Genomic DNA, 15,250 nt, shown 5'->3' on the forward strand with positions numbered 1-15,250 from the left:
GCGGTTGGAGTATAAGAAACAAGGAGGTGATCACAAACTTGTAAGCCAGGATTGATGATCAGAATGCGGAGAGCAGCCTTGACATTGATATTACCTTCCTAGACACTGACACCATCTGTCAAACAGAAAATGAGACACACGAGGGCAGCCCCTGAAATATGCCTGGGATTGAACCGCACATCATCGAACGTGACAAAATTGCTAAGTCACTCACGAGTAAGATGATGAATAGAATCAGTGAAACAAAGTCTACAGAAGAAATTACTACCTTAAGGGAAGAAAATAAATAAAAATCAAAACCTTGATTATTGAAAAATGTAATTTATAGAAAAACTAAGAGACTATTTCAGAGACAGCGTGACAACATGTCTGTTTACAAAACAACAGTGGTAGCGTGCACGCACACACACACACACACACACACACATCCCATAGGGCCAGTAGCCTCCCAAGCCAGGGGGATTTTTGTTCTGTTTGTTTTATTTTTTTGGCCAGGTTTTACAGGATCAGACATGCATTCTCTCCTGTGGAGTCAGCCTCAGATCCGAATCAGAGAAGAGTTGGTTTCCCCCGTAACAGCCGCTGACTCACCATAGGCTCACCTTCCTGCAGGCCCCTGTCCTAGCACACAGGGTTCACTGTTAGCTGAAACGGTTGGTGACTGTTTCTCCTGGTGGTGCCTTCAGAGCTATGAAAATGCCATCGGGGGTACGTTTCCGAGTCAGCTGCAGTTTGAGTTTTCTCTGTGCTGCAGGCGAAGTGCGGTGTATCTTCAGCAATCATCTAGTTACGGTGGGCAATCGAGCAATGGCCTGTGTTGGAAAAAAAAAAACACATATTCTGATCAAGTAAATTTGTTTATGTCATTTAATTATGGGGCAATATTAGAAAAATAATGCTGTGATTTACCACGTTAAATTCAATCATGTAAGTCAGCAACTTCATAGATGCACAGAATTCTATCGATCATTTATCTTGGTTATCACGCCATTGAGTTAAAAAAAACAGTTTTTAACCTGGCAAAGCATGCCTAACAATCTCCAAAGCAAAAACTTTAAGTTTCTAGATTTCTTAATAATCCTCATCCAAGCCGGGCAGTGGTGGCACACGCCTTTAATCCCAGCACTTGGGAGGCAGAGGCAGGCGGATCTCTGTGAGTTTGCAGTCAGCCTGGTCGGTCTACAGAGCTAGTTCTAGGACAGGCTCCAAAGCTACAGGGAAACCCTGTCTCAAAAAATGCCAAAAAAAAAAAAGGAAGGAGGGAGGGAGGGAGGGAGGGAGGAAGGAAGGAAGGAAGAAAGGAAGGAAGGAAGGAAGGAAGGAACAATTTTTATCCAAGCAAAAGTAGAAGAGAGGGGTGAGCTAGCCTTTGCGGCATAGAGGACAAACATGGGGTGCCTCATGGTTAGGATCATTTACTAGAAACACTGGACTAGCACAAAGGAAAGGGACATGCATGAGTCGTGTGGATTGAAAGTAACTGTGCATAACTGGGAAATCCAGGAGCATCTTAGCATCACCTATTATTAGCAAGACTAACCCACAAAGAAAGACACAGATCCAGAGAAAATAAAAGTCATACAATTATAGTCTCAGAATTCATATCAGCTCTCTAGTTCTCAAACTTCAAGGTACTAACATCATCACCACTGGTCCACAACCTTCCCAGGGCACCAGAAGCTCTGTTCTTAGGAGCACTCCTAAGATTCTGTCTCTTCATGGAGTGAGAGAGCCTGTATCTATGTAGGTGTCATGGATGTGTGTCATGGATATGCGAGCATAGCATGCATAAGGATGCTATGTAAGTATGAAGATGGTGTGCATGTGACCATGGCTTATGTGTGTCCCCAGGTAGTTCTGAGCCCACGGTCACTCACCCTGTTCTCTTGTCTGTCAGCTGTACGAGGGAGAGGTCGGTGCGTGGCAGTATGCTGGGGATCCCAGTCCCGTCCTGCAGGCTGTAGGGACAGCCCTTGGGAAAGGAAATTTGAGCATGGCTGAGAATGAGACTTGGTGTTTCCGATCCCAAGGTGGGGGAAGATGGTGCCTGAGCACACACAAGGGATTCACAGAGCAGGACTCGGGGATCCCAAGGGGAACTTGGTCTTCCCTGAGAAAGTAAGTGGGGACAGGTCCAAAAGAGAGTCAGACAGTGGCCTCCGTGCCTACCTCTCTGAGCCATGTGCCAGGGCTAGGCACAGTGCTATTGGTAGCCATGGGGCAGGTATGACGGGAAAACCAAATAGGCAAGGCCCCTGCAGGTCCAGGGGGAACCCCTGATACCTGAGACTCAGGGCCAGCCCAGGTACATGCCACAGGGAGGTCCCCATCTGCTGAAGAAACTTCAGCCAGGGCCCAAACACCAGGTAGGCTTGGCTTCTGTCCTCTGGTGCAGCTATCACAGAGAGCTCAATACTCGTGGCCTAGAGATCAAAGGGAGGAGAACTGGAGACCGGGTCCTCACTCTCAGGTGAGAGCTGGGATAAATTATTGTGGCCTCCTCTCTTGTCCCTGTGATGAGGGTTGGGTTTTGCTGGGTGAGCTTTGACCTCTAGCCCAGAAGAAGCATTGCCTAGACTGAAGGGACCCAGGAGTCAGAGGTGCCCCTGACGTAGACTGTGGTGGCACCAGGTAGGGACAGATGGGTACTGTCAGTGTCCCATAGATGAGGTCATCCTAATACCTGTCCCTGAAAAGTGCCCCCCCCCCGGAGAGGTTCCAACGCAAACCCACAGTCCAGTCCAGGAGGCTACATACCCATAGACGCCGTGTCCTTAGGGTGGACCCAGTTTTTACACAGTGAGTCTCATATCCCGAGAAACCGATCACAGGCAACCCAGTGTCAGAAAGCCCCACCTGGGGCCTGGGCCAGAGGACACAGAGGAACCAGTCATTGGTCCTCTGCTGAGGGCTGCTTTCAGTGTGGGGAGGAGTAGGGCAGTACAGCTCCTGAGAGCTAGCAAGCCCAGCCTAGGTCTCCCCTGCAGATCTTTTACAGGCCTTAGGGCCATACCCAGCATTCTGTCCTTTCTAGTGTCCTCACTGTGGGTGTAAACATCCTGTGGGTGAGATCTGTTCCTACCTCCAGTGTGAGCCCTCTTTCCTGCCATGCCTTTCCTCTTTCCCTGGATGTACAACTACTGGAAACGTGTGCGCCTGCCTCCAGCCTCCGTTCCAGTTCTCTCCACCCCTCTCCCCTCCCCCTGCCCTTTGCCCTCCCAGCAGCATCTGGACAAGCCCCAGCAAGAAGCAACAGTCGCACCATGGTTCCTCAGGCTCGCCGCTGGCTGGTGTTTTTCTGCTTTCTGCTCCAGCTTCAGGGACCCCTAGGAACTGTAGGTACGGAAGTCCCATCTGTCCAGGGAGGGTTTCTCTGTGGACTGGGTGAGTTGAGAAGCCAAGCTGTTCGCAACAGCAGCTGGGACATCAACAGGAACCCGCTCCCAGGAGGCTCCATCAGATGTGTGTCCCTGCCAAAAGCTAATAGTGTCTGGGTGTTTGCCACCGGGAGAGAGGCTGTTCTTCACGGGGGCAGGAGCTTTGGCTATTGTTTTCCAAAGAGTTTTTAGAAGTAGGGAACTTTGCTGCCACTGTCCCCCTGTGGACACCTGCCTGTGAAGTTAGCTCTGGAGGCCACTCAGTGCAGAGTTCTGGGGCAAGGGGTCTCACATGTCAGGACAGCCACAGGACACTGAGCTACAGGGCTTGCTCATGTCTTGGCCCTATGGTCACAGCCATAGCCCCTCATACACACACATACTTACACACACACACACACACACACACACACTCATACACACACTCTCACATACACACACACTCACTCACACCTCCCACACACATACACACACTCATACACATACATACTCACACATGCACACACACACGCTCATACACCCACACACACTCTCTCTCTCTCTCTCTCTCTCTCTCACACACACACACACACACACACACACTCATACACACACTCTTACATACACACACACTCACTCACACCCCCCACACATACACACACTCATACACATACACATACTCACACATGCACACACACACGCTCATACACCCACACACACTCTCTCTCTCTCTCTCTCTCTCTCTCTCTCTCTCTCTCTCACACACACACACACACACACACACACACACACACACACAGAGCTCTGAGGCCTTGGTCTCTCTGCCTGGTGAAGGTCCTTGACAGGTCCTGTTTGACAGTGTCTCCATCTGCTCTTCTTCCACAGCAGGGGCTGATTCTCTAGGAACACCAGTCATGAAAGACTCTCCAGCTTGAAAAGGATACAGTGGTCCTTACCCCCTCCTCTTCCTTCTTGCTGTTCCTTCCCGAAATGATGCGACTGTCTTCTAGTCTTATCTTTCCAGAGGCCACTTCTTTTGGTAATGCCAGCATCCTCCTGTTGACCACAGCCACCTTTTCAGCCCCAGCCAAAGCCAGTTCCTTCCAGCAAGGCCCATATGGGTGCCTCTTCAGCATGGGGAAAGCCTGCCTCACTCTCTCCTTTAGCCCTGTTCTTGAGTACACTGGCTGCTTTTGACTCTTCCCTAACTGCTTCTCGTTCTCTTCTCCTCTCTTCCCATCCCAGTTCCACGCCTTCCCCTGGCTACCCCCTCACAGACACACAGTCTATGTAGCATAGTTGTCTTACAGGGCTTTGGTTTGCACCCCTTACTAATTTGGGTAAGTTAGAACCCTCATCCCCATCACCACACTCATATCTAGGGTTCAGACCCCATGTTCATTGGAGTGTCCCAGAGAACCTCAAAATCAGCATGTCCAAACTTCTGCAACTGCCTTCACCAAAGCTTTGTTTTTCCGAAGCCAAGCAGGAAACACTGGTCACTTAGTTCCCATCAGGGTGGGAATGGCTGGATCTGGTCCTGGGGCCCAGTGGAGCATCTCCAATGTAGCAAATCGCAGGAGTAGGAACCCCAGCAGGTGCGACCATGGTGCCCAGTGCTGATGAGGTGTTTTCGTAAGATCTGCAGCCCCAGGGCCATGTGGCCTGAGATTTCTGAATTTACTCGAGGGCACACACAGCACAGGGCACACACATGTGGGACTAGATGAAAAATTTACATATATGTTAGTGCATACATTTTCCCGTGTACCCAAGAAAGGGATTTCACAATGTGTGACTTGCTGTCTCCTTTTTGCTTGATGTCACAAAGTAAACTTGTGTTCGCTGACGTCATAGGAGACCACCGTTGGGCAGCCTCAGACTGTCACTACCAATGTATCATTTTGTGAGTTTTTGTACATCCTCCAACTTTTTCCTCATAATAAATCCTCAAGAGAGATAGTATGCAGGTCAAACCACACGGATATTGTAAATTTTCATTTCATCTAATGAATATATCACCGTATACTTCTGTGTAAGGCTGTACCATGGTATCTGTCACCAACCATCAATGAAAACACACCCAATTTAGATGCAGCTGAGCCTGGAGCTGGGTCATATTTGTGACCTTCAGCCTCCAAAAGAGGGTAAGCCATTGAAGGAGCCAACCTATGCACTTTCTATTCCTGGAGGTGGACAGGGACTCTTTGGTTCCCACCCCAGAAGAGAAAAAGATTAACGTGGGTAGTTGTTTCCTCCACTGAGAGAGCTGGATATGGCTGTGTCCATCATTGAGATATCTGGTGTGCATGGTTTCCATGAGTTGACCCAGTGTGGTTTCCTTCACTTACTGGGAGGATCCAGTGTGGGTGTGGGGGGGTCCAGTGTGGGCGTGGGGGGGTCCAGTGTGGGTGTGGAGGGTCCAGTGTGGGCGTGGAGGGTCCAGTGTGGGCGTGGAGAATCCAGTGTGAGCGTGGAGGATCCAGTATGGGCGTGGAGGATCCAGTGTGGGCATGGAGGGTCCAGTGTGGGCGTGGAGGATCCAGTGTGGGCGTGGAGGATCCAGTGTGGGCGTGGAGGGTCCAGTGTGGGCGTGGAGGGTCCAGTGTGGGCGTGGAGGGTCCAGTGTGGGCGTGGAGAATCCAGTGTGAGCGTGGAGGAGCCAGTGTGGGCGTGGAGGGTCCAGTGTGGGTATAGAGGGTCCAGTGTGAGCGTGAAGGGTCCAGTGTGGGCATGGAGGGTCCAGTGTGAGCGTGGAGGGTCCAGTGTGAGCGTGGAGGGTCCAGAGTGGGTATAGAGGGTCCAGTGTGGGCGTGGAGGATCCAGTGTGGGCGTGGAGGATCCAGTGTGAGCGTGAAGGGTCCAGTGTGGGCGTGGAGGGTCCAGTGTGGGCGTGGAGGATCCAGTGTGAGCGTGAAGGGTCCAGTGTGGGCGTGGAGGATCCAGTGTGGGCGTGGAGGGTCCAGAGTGGGTATAGAGGGTCCAGTGTGGGCGTGGAGGGTCCAGTGTGGGCATGGAGGATCCAGTGTGAGCGTGAAGGGTCCAGTGTGGGTATAGAGGGTCCAGTGTGGGCGTGGAGGGTCCAGTGTGGGTATAGAGGGTCCAGTGTGGGCGTGGAGGAGCCAGTGTGGGCGTGGAGGGTCCAGTGTGGGTGTGGAGGGTCCAGTGTGGGCATGGAGGATCCAATGTGGGTGTGGAGGATCCAGTGTGGGCGTGGAGGATCCAGTGTGGGTGTGGAGGATCCACTGTGGAGGATTCAGGGTGGGCGTGAAGGGTCCAGTGTGGGTGACTTTCCATCAGCTTGAGGAAAGCTGCCAGTATTGCCTGGGACCTTCTGTTTCTCAGTTTTTGTAACCCAGGAGGAAGCACACAGTGTCCTCCACAGGCAAAGGCGTGCCTATGCGTTTCTGGAGGAGCTGTGGCCGGGTTCCCTGGAGAGAGAATGCCTTGAGGAGCGGTGCTCCTTTGAGGAAGCCCGAGAGATCTTCAAGAGCACGGACAGAACAGTGAGTGCCCCTCACCCCTGGTGCCACCCAGACTGGAGGGAAGTGAGCTGGGGATGGCGGGGTCACACCTGTGTCTCTGAACCTGTCTCCCCATTTCTGTGGTGGCTGATGCCCAGGAACCCTGACACACACAGGCTTCTACTCTCAACTATGTCATGTGCAGTTTTAAAAAATATTTAATGTGCTTTATTTACTTTCTTTTTGATATTTATATTTAATTAACATTTTTCCCATTTATTTTGCATATCAACCACAGTTTCCCCTCTCCTCACAGAAGACCCCTAGCCATAGCGGAGAGGGCGTGTGAACTGGCCATCCACTGTAAGCCCATATGCAACTTTTTACAACAGAAAAAAAAACCTCCTTTAGGAGGCTTTAGCACACTTGATGTGTCCACTATTTTCCCAAAGGAAAATCCCTTATTCCCTAAGGATCCAGGGCTATTTGTGAAGTTGACCTGAGAAGGGAAGAGTGCCCTGTCAGGGAGGGTCTCACTCACACACGCACGCACACACGCACGCACACATGCACGCACACATGCACACACACGCACACACATGCACACACGCACGCACACACGCGCGCGCGCACGCACACATGCACACACACACGCACGCACACATGCACGCACACATGCACACATGCAGCTCTCACTGCTGCCCCTGCGGCAGGCAGCTCCTCTGGAAACTGTGGCCTCTTCCACCACACTTGGCCATGTGCACTACGATTCTGAGTTTCTCTCTCTCTCTCTCTCTCTCTCTCTCTCTCTCTCTCTTTTTAATCTGTTTGTTTCTTTTAGTTTGTTGAAATAAGGTCTTGCTATGTAGCCCAGGCTGGCCTCCAACACTCTCTTCCCGCCTCTGCCTCTGCCTGCCAAGCGCTGGAATTCCAGGTATGTGCTACCCTGCCCAGCCCTATGGTTTCATTATGTAAAGGGAGCATATTTAAACATTCTTGAGCTTTTTCCATTCTAGCCAGACGTCTGCCTTTGAACGTTTTTCCTAGGAAGGGTGTGTCAGGATAGGACCAGTTGTTGAGACCGGGTTCCTCTTGTTTCATTTTGTCACCGTCTCTAGAAAAAAAAAAACAGTCGGTCACGTTCCTGGAGTTACTGTGAGAGGCTTATTGTTCATTCTCTAAGGTACTTTTTCTTCCTCACCAGCTTTGAGTCAATATCACATCTCACTCTCCTAGAACATCTCTTTCACATACTCACACGCACACAGAAGACCTCACACTCAGAGGAGGCCTCAACTCACAACAGAGAACAACTCTCTCCCGAGAGTCCTCACACTCAAGAGGCTTCACACGGGAAGTCCAGGCGCACAGGAGAGCTTACACCTTGCAGAACACCTCACCCAGAAAACCTCATTCTCAGGGGTATCTCGCCACCTCAAAGGACACGTCACACAGGATGAGAACCCCGCATTCACAGAACACAAGTGTCCTCACATGCATGGGGCACCTCACACAGGGAACCTGTAGACGTTACTTTTCTCATTATGACCGAATATCTGATAAAAAAAAATAACTGAAGGAAAGACAGACTTCTTTAGGGAAAGACAGACTTCTTTAGGGAAAGACAGACTTCTTTAGGTCCATGGTTAGGAGGAAGTCCATCACTGCAGGCAGGGAAGGCGGGGCAGCAGGAGCTTGAGGCAGCCAGACACGGGGCATCCAGCCAGGAAGTAGCGAGAGGTGGATGCTGGTACTCAGCTCACTTCCTCCTTATCATTCAGCCCAGGGCGCCCAGGGAATGATGCTTCCCACACTTAGAGCTCCCGGCCACAGCTGGAGAAGGCAGGATCGGGGCCAGAACCCGGGTGCGCTGCCTTGGGAGAGGCAACTGTGTTGTGACTTTAGATGTCTCTAGAAAACGCATAGAAAACATCGGCCTCAGATATCCCTCCTCATCTCCAAAGGAAATATGGCTTCCCAAGTCCCTCACAGAGGCCCATGTTAGGAGCCCCACCCGTAGCTCCCGAGCTCCCTCCATGGGACACTAACTGCTACTTCTCCTCCCCTCAGAAGCAGTTTTGGATTGTGTACACAGGTGAGTAGGTGGGAAGCTGTTTGTGCCCCTCCCCCAGAGCCCTCCTTTGCATGACACTAACACACACTGACTCCCCTACAGATGGGAACCAATGCGCCTCGAATCCATGCCAGAATGGGGGCACCTGCCAGGACCACCTCCAGTCTTACATCTGCTTCTGCCTCATAGACTTTGAGGGCCGGAACTGTGAGAAGAGTGAGATCAGCGTCCTGCCTCAGTTTACAGAAGGATAGAGTGGGCGGGGGAGGGCCTGAGTGCCTGCTTCCAGGGTGAACAGCCTCACCAAGGAAGGGGAGGGAGTCCAATCCAGTCCCTTTGGGAAATCTATCCAGGACACATTAAGTAATCTTCAAATTGAGAGCCTTGGATTTATGAGTCTAAGATTTTGGGTCTCAGACTCAGTGTCCCCTTTGGTTCCCTGTCCTGGGAACTCTAGTGGTCTTCTGGAGAGAGCTGAGGGAACGTCCCTGTGTCACCATCCAGCTTCTGTCCCCACCAGGCAAGCCAACTGGGTAGACTTCATTCTCTACCGGCTGGTTTAAGGTGTGAGGTATTTTTTTCCAGCTGAAACATTAAACTAGTGCTAAGCTTGGAGACCATCAAAGCATTCTGGCCCCAGCAGCTCACTAGTGGGCCTCATGGGATCCACTGGCTGCAGATACACACCAGTGTTGTGTCATAGAAGAGGCCAGGGCAGGCTTCCTTCCAGCTGGGCTCTTCTGTGGACTCACACAGGCAGCTCTCCGTTCTTCTGGAAAGGCATGTACTATGGAATATCACCAAACTAGTGAGCCCTTTAACCCCAAGCCTAGGTGTGCACACACGTAGATGAGAAAGACCCATGTCCAGCGCCTCCCGGGACCATGGTCTGCCATTAGTCGTACATTGCTAGCCATCTGTATGGCCCACAGCCCCAGACAAGAAGCAGTATTCTGGTTGAAGGATCCCCCAAAGTCGCCTCTTGAGTGGGGGCAAAAGTCTCCTCTCTTCAGACCAAGGGCTCCTTGTTGCCCAAGTGGGTTCTTCTTGCTGTCAGCTGCCTCCTGTTCTCTTCAGAATGAGGCCAGCCAGAGAGAGTAAAGGAAGGAGAGATGCTCACAGAAGGTCACTGGCCTGAGCAGCCTGTATGTCTTAGCACTGACTGTGACTCAAGGGTCAGGCCTCCATACTGGAGCTCTGGGCTCACTCACGTGCTGAGCCAGGTCTGGTGTCCTGCACCGCTGAATGGACCACACCACTCTGCTGTCTGGGCCAACGGCCTATGTTGGAACCAAGGGCCTGGATGGCTCACGTGGTCTTGAAGTTTGGCCCTAGAACAATTCCTCCCTTTGGCCCTTCCATAGGCCAGTCTCCCATTCTGTTGAGGGTTTTTATTGTCCCTGGGAAATCTTTGCTTACCTCCCAGAACCCATCACAACCTCTCCTTAGACTCTTGGACGGGGTAGCCATCACACACCAGCTTCTCCTGAGACTCTTGGACGGGGTAGCCATCACACACCAGCTTCTCCTGAGACTCTTGGACGGGGTAGCCATCACACACCAGCTTCTCCTGAGACTCTTGGATGGGGTAGCCATCACACACAAGCTTCTCCTGAGACTCTTGGATGGGGTAGCCATCACACACCAGCTTCTCCTGAGATTCTTGGACAGGGTAGCCATCACACACCAGCTTCTCCTGAGATTCTTGGACAGGGTAGCCATCACACACAAGCTTCTCCTGAGACTCTTGGATGGGGTAGCCATCACACACCAGCTTCTCCTGAGACTCTTGGACAGGGTAGCCATCACACACCAGCTTCTCCTGAGACTCTTGGACGGGGTAGCCATCACACACCAGCTTCTCCTGAGACTCTTGGATGGGGTAGCCGTCACACACTAGCCTAGCATCCTCCAAATGCCATTAAGGAGCAGCTGTCAGGACTGCTCAGATGTGCTACTCCCAGCTCCAGGTCTCCTCCCTCCAGATCAGTTCCCAGGGCAAATGACATCAGGCTCAGCCTCAATAATCCGCTGCTACACAATGCCTCCCCAGGGGACAGGAACCCCTGCCATCATGGCTGCTGGCCTCTCAGGTTGGCTTCTCCCGTCCTCAGACAAGAATGAGCAGCTGATCTGTGCCAATGATAACTGTGGCTGTGACCAGTACTGCACTGACCATCCAGGGACCAAGTGCACCTGCCACTGCCATGAGGACTATGTGTTGCAGCCTGATGGGGTGTCCTGCAAACCAAAAGGTAAAGGGTCCCGAGGGCTGGCGTTGCCTTGCACTCTGAAGAACCAGTCACCTTCACTGGCCTATGGCAAGTTATCAGGCCAAAGATGCGTAATAAGGCCAGACCCCTGCTAAGCCAGCATCTGGTAGACACTGAATGACTGGGTGGAGGATGGAGAGGTGAATGACACTGCCTAGGAGCTGTTAGCTTGGAACTTCGGGCCAGCGTCCTGCCCTGTCTCAAGGCAAGCCATCGAAGGCAGGCCAGGAATGACATGAAGCCCCTCATCTCCTCTAACACCCAACTTGGACATCTCTAAGACATACCTGGCCAATGTGCCCACTGCTGCACAGTTAAGAACAAAGCATGACTTAGGACAGATTGTGTGCACGTGGGCAGGGGCAGTGTGAGCGCACACGTGGGCACTGCCTGCAGAGGTCAGGTGTCAGATCCCCTGGAGCTGAAGTTCCTCAGAAGAGGATGAGTCCAGCCTGGTCCATGCAACTGGAAGGTCAGTGGACCACAGCTAAATCTTCTTTCTTATCCAAGGACCGTGAAGCAGAGGAAGACGCAGGAGTGAGGTCGCCATGTGCGGGTGGCACATTTTCACACAGGCCATCGCTTGCCTTGTAGCAAACCCCAGCAGTGTCTTCCCTATGAAGATATAGCAGACCACAACTCTAGAAAACAAGGCCCCAGTTTCCCCAACCCAGAATCTGTCTCCTCTCCCAGCTGTTGCAATAGCCCTCCCTGACCACCCTAGAGGGAAGCATCTCCTTTACTCTGAGCTCCCTACTGTCCCCAGTAGGAGCTATGGCAGGGGCCAGCTGCATCTGAACCTCTACCTACAAGCACCTCACCACAGCACCCCTCTTCCTGACTTCTGTTTCATACAGTTGAGTATCCATGTGGGAAAATACCTGTTCTGGAAAAAAGAAATTCCAGCGGCCCCCAAGGCCGGATTGTGGGAGGCAAGGTGTGCCCCAAAGGGGAGTGTCCGTGGCAGGTAAGGCTCTCTGTCTTGTGCAGACCCCGCCCCCAGCTCTGCTTTCCCTGACTTCAGGGTTTCTGCCCTGGGGTGTAGAACTTTTGAACTGGGTCATATTTACACTCAAGGAACGTGGACCAGTCTCCACCCCACCCATATCCCAAGTTACTCCCCTAACCCCCCCCACACACACACACTCACACTTGTGCAGAGAAGAGAAAGAAAACAAGTATTGAGGCCCATCCCATGCAGGAAAACCAGCACGGTCTGCTGCTGCTGGGGGTGGGTGATTTGGGGACCTGCCTGTGTACCACACCCCCATCCTCCAGCACCCTTGTTGTCTACCAGGGCCACCCAAGCCAGAGATGCTCTGAGACCTCAGAGGCCCTGTATTGTAGGCAGGAATCTTGTCAAGCCAGCTGCTTCCTGGTGTGACTTTCTGTGTCTGTGTGTCCCCACCCAGGCTGTGCTGAAAAACAGTGGGTTACTGCTGTGCGGGGCCATCCTATTGGACAGTACGTGGATCGTGTCTGCAGCCCACTGTTTCGATACTATCAGGAGCTGGAGGAACATAACAGTGGTGATGGGTAGGTATGGCCTGTCCCTGGCCTCTGACCAGAGGGCATTTTCATATGTCTTTGGCTCAGGGTCAGCCTCCCTAACCTGATGACATCTCCAAGGAAGGCCGTACTAGAGCTAACCCACCTTGTCCTCTGGGCTTTCCCTCTCCTCAGGGAACAGAGGGAGGTTTGGGGCTTCTCTTTCCATCCTGCCCTTCTCAGAGTGGGCGGCAAGGGTCCCATCCACTCCTTATTCCCCCTCAGTGCCCAGCCTCAGGTTCAGCCCATTGGCAACCTTCCCTCCATAACTGCAATGGGCCCTCATGCAGGCTTTTCCTGGGACCCTGGGAAGAATACAAATCCTCCAGAAACCAGAGGCTGAACTGGCCACATCCCTGTCCACATACTCTAGGCCCGAGGGCCAAGACAAGCAAGAGCTCTGTGTGAGGGTATGGCCACACATTAGGGTATGTACCCTGAGTGGAATGGCTTCCTCTCAGGTGAGCAAGACTTCAGCGAGAAGGATGGGACTGAGCAGGTACGACGGGTCAGACAGGTCATTATTCCTAACAAGTACATCCCAGGCAAGATCGACCACGACATTGCCCTGCTCCGTCTCCACCAACCTGTGACCTTCACTGACCACGTGGTACCCCTGTGTCTGCCCGAAAGGGCCTTCTCCGAGAGAACCCTCTCCAGAATCCGCTTCTCAAGGGTCAGTGGCTGGGGCCAGCTGCTGGACCGCGGGGCCACAGCCCTGGAGCTCATGGCTGTTGAAGTGCCCCGGATGATGACTCAGGACTGCCTGGAACACGCCAAGCACAGTCCCAGCACCCCCCAGATCACTGACAACATGTTCTGCGCTGGCTATATGGACGGCACGAAGGATGCCTGTAAAGGCGACAGCGGCGGCCCCCACGCCACATACTACCGTGGCACCTGGTACCTGACAGGTGTGGTCAGCTGGGGCGAGGGCTGTGCAGCTGTTGGCCATGTTGGAGTGTACACCAGGGTCTCCAGGTACACAGAATGGCTGATCAAGTTCATGAACTCCAAGCCCCAGATTGGGATTTTTCGAGTCGAGCTTCTCTAACTCCTTGGACAGCCCAGCCTTTCCCGAGGAGAAGCTGCTGCTGTGTATAGCTGTTTTGTATCAAATCCTATGGAGTATCCTGCTATTCTTGGGGGTGGGGAAGGGGAAAGAGATGAAGAGATAAAGGGGGCAGAAAGAGATATCAGAGAGAGGAAAACAGGAAGAGAAACAGAAAGAGGGATCTGAATGAGAAACTAACAAAGACACTCAGGGACTGGATGGTAGAGCCACAGACGGGCAGCCCAAAAAGGCAGGGTGGTCCTGAGGGAGATGAGATCCAGCCCTTGCTGCTACCTCCCTGCAGCTGCCTCCCATCTGCATGTGCTCTGCCTGCAGTGCTGCAGTGTGCACACGTGCATGTAGAATGTGTGCGCGCACGCATGTGTGTGCACTCACAATGTGTACATCATCTGCACTATCATTCCCTTTCATTTCTTTCCTTTTTTGCATGAGTACCCCGTCTTTATTTCAATTAAATGAGAAACACTTTCTGAGCGTGCAGCATCCTTCTTCCAGGCTTCCCAAGGGAGTGTTTCTGAGTTAGTATGCCCTCCCGCCTGCCCGACAGTGAGAGGCTGACCCTCTCAGCACACTTTGGGGATGCCTGCTGTCCCCCTGGATTGACCTTAACTCCCTGAGTGGAGCCTCCGATGGCGTCAGATGCACATCAGCAGGGCTGTTCTCCCTGGGAAGAAAGGGACAGTGGGCTGAGAGGGAGCCGAGAGGGTTTGTCCTCAGTGTCCCCAGCCATTAGTAGGTAATACATGTACCCAGCTCACAGAGCTGTCCTGAGATGGTACCAGGAGCCCTTGAGAGGCCTTACTTGAGGGTCTAGCTCCCAGAAGACGGTGTGGTCAGCATGGGGTGTGCTTACTTTCCAATCAACACTCCTGGGAGTGGGGCCAGAGAGAGGGCCGGGTACAAAGGAAGGACCTAATCCCAGGCCACATGTCTGCTACGAGGACCTCACCACCTCACCCTTGATGCCATTACAGATTCAGTGTAGGCAATGGGACCTCCACATCAGCATCGCCAGGCAGGGCAGAGGTCAGACACCAATTGACGGCCACCAGAACACATGCATCTTTTCCAAGTTCTGCTGCAGTCTGGCCCAGCCTGATTAACGGTAGTGACTTCCTGCTGAGATGCCAGGCAAACATCATTCCAGTAACCTCTGGCTACGTGCGTGCAGCCACAGTCCTGAGTCTTTGCCTAACCAATCACCATAGGTGGCACAGGCTGTAGCCAGTATCATTCTGCCCACTGGTGTGAATACTCCCCAGGCTCAAAAATATCCCCACCAGATAAGGTTTCTAAGGAGGACTGGGTCAGCATGAGTGCCAGCAGTCTGGTCCACATGGAGAAGGTGGAGACAGCTGAGCATTTTCCCCTCACAGGACAAATCTTCGAGTTTCGTTGTTGCTGCTGCTATTGATAACTTCCAGGGGTGTTGGGACCATTTGGAGTCCTGGCCTCCAGCT

General features: G+C 52.5%; 1 protein-coding gene and 1 long non-coding RNA gene across 4 annotated transcripts; one reads left to right on the forward strand and one right to left on the reverse strand.

Annotated features, from left to right (window-relative positions):
• Positions 1–1,876: 1,876 nt before the first annotated feature.
• On the reverse strand, positions 1,877–3,432 carry LOC142856852 (uncharacterized). Its single transcript, XR_012911732.1, has 3 exons — positions 3,263–3,432; positions 2,284–2,423; positions 1,877–1,972 (listed from the first exon to the last, which is right to left on the reverse strand). It is a non-coding gene; the product is annotated as an uncharacterized LOC142856852 (long non-coding RNA).
• F7 (coagulation factor VII) lies at positions 3,222–14,264 on the forward strand. Of its 3 annotated transcripts, none has more exons than XM_075984493.1 (8): positions 3,222–3,339; positions 6,702–6,862; positions 8,891–8,915; positions 8,997–9,110; positions 11,009–11,149; positions 12,025–12,134; positions 12,580–12,703; positions 13,177–14,264. In XM_075984493.1, exons 1-8 carry the CDS (start codon positions 3,264–3,266, stop codon positions 13,767–13,769), a joined length of 1,344 nt encoding a protein of 447 aa, XP_075840608.1. In that variant the 5' UTR covers positions 3,222–3,263; the 3' UTR covers positions 13,770–14,264. The 3 variants fall into 3 exon arrangements, with proteins under 3 accessions (XP_075840608.1, XP_075840606.1, XP_075840607.1); XM_075984491.1 differs by having other exon boundaries at positions 3,226–3,466; positions 6,748–6,862; XM_075984492.1 differs by having other exon boundaries at positions 3,226–3,466; positions 6,748–6,862; positions 8,997–9,101.
• The last annotated feature ends 986 nt before the right edge of the window (positions 14,265–15,250 follow it).

This window comes from Microtus pennsylvanicus, chromosome 9 (genome assembly GCF_037038515.1).
Source record: "Microtus pennsylvanicus isolate mMicPen1 chromosome 9, mMicPen1.hap1, whole genome shotgun sequence".
Taxonomy (NCBI): Eukaryota; Metazoa; Chordata; class Mammalia; order Rodentia; family Cricetidae; genus Microtus; species Microtus pennsylvanicus.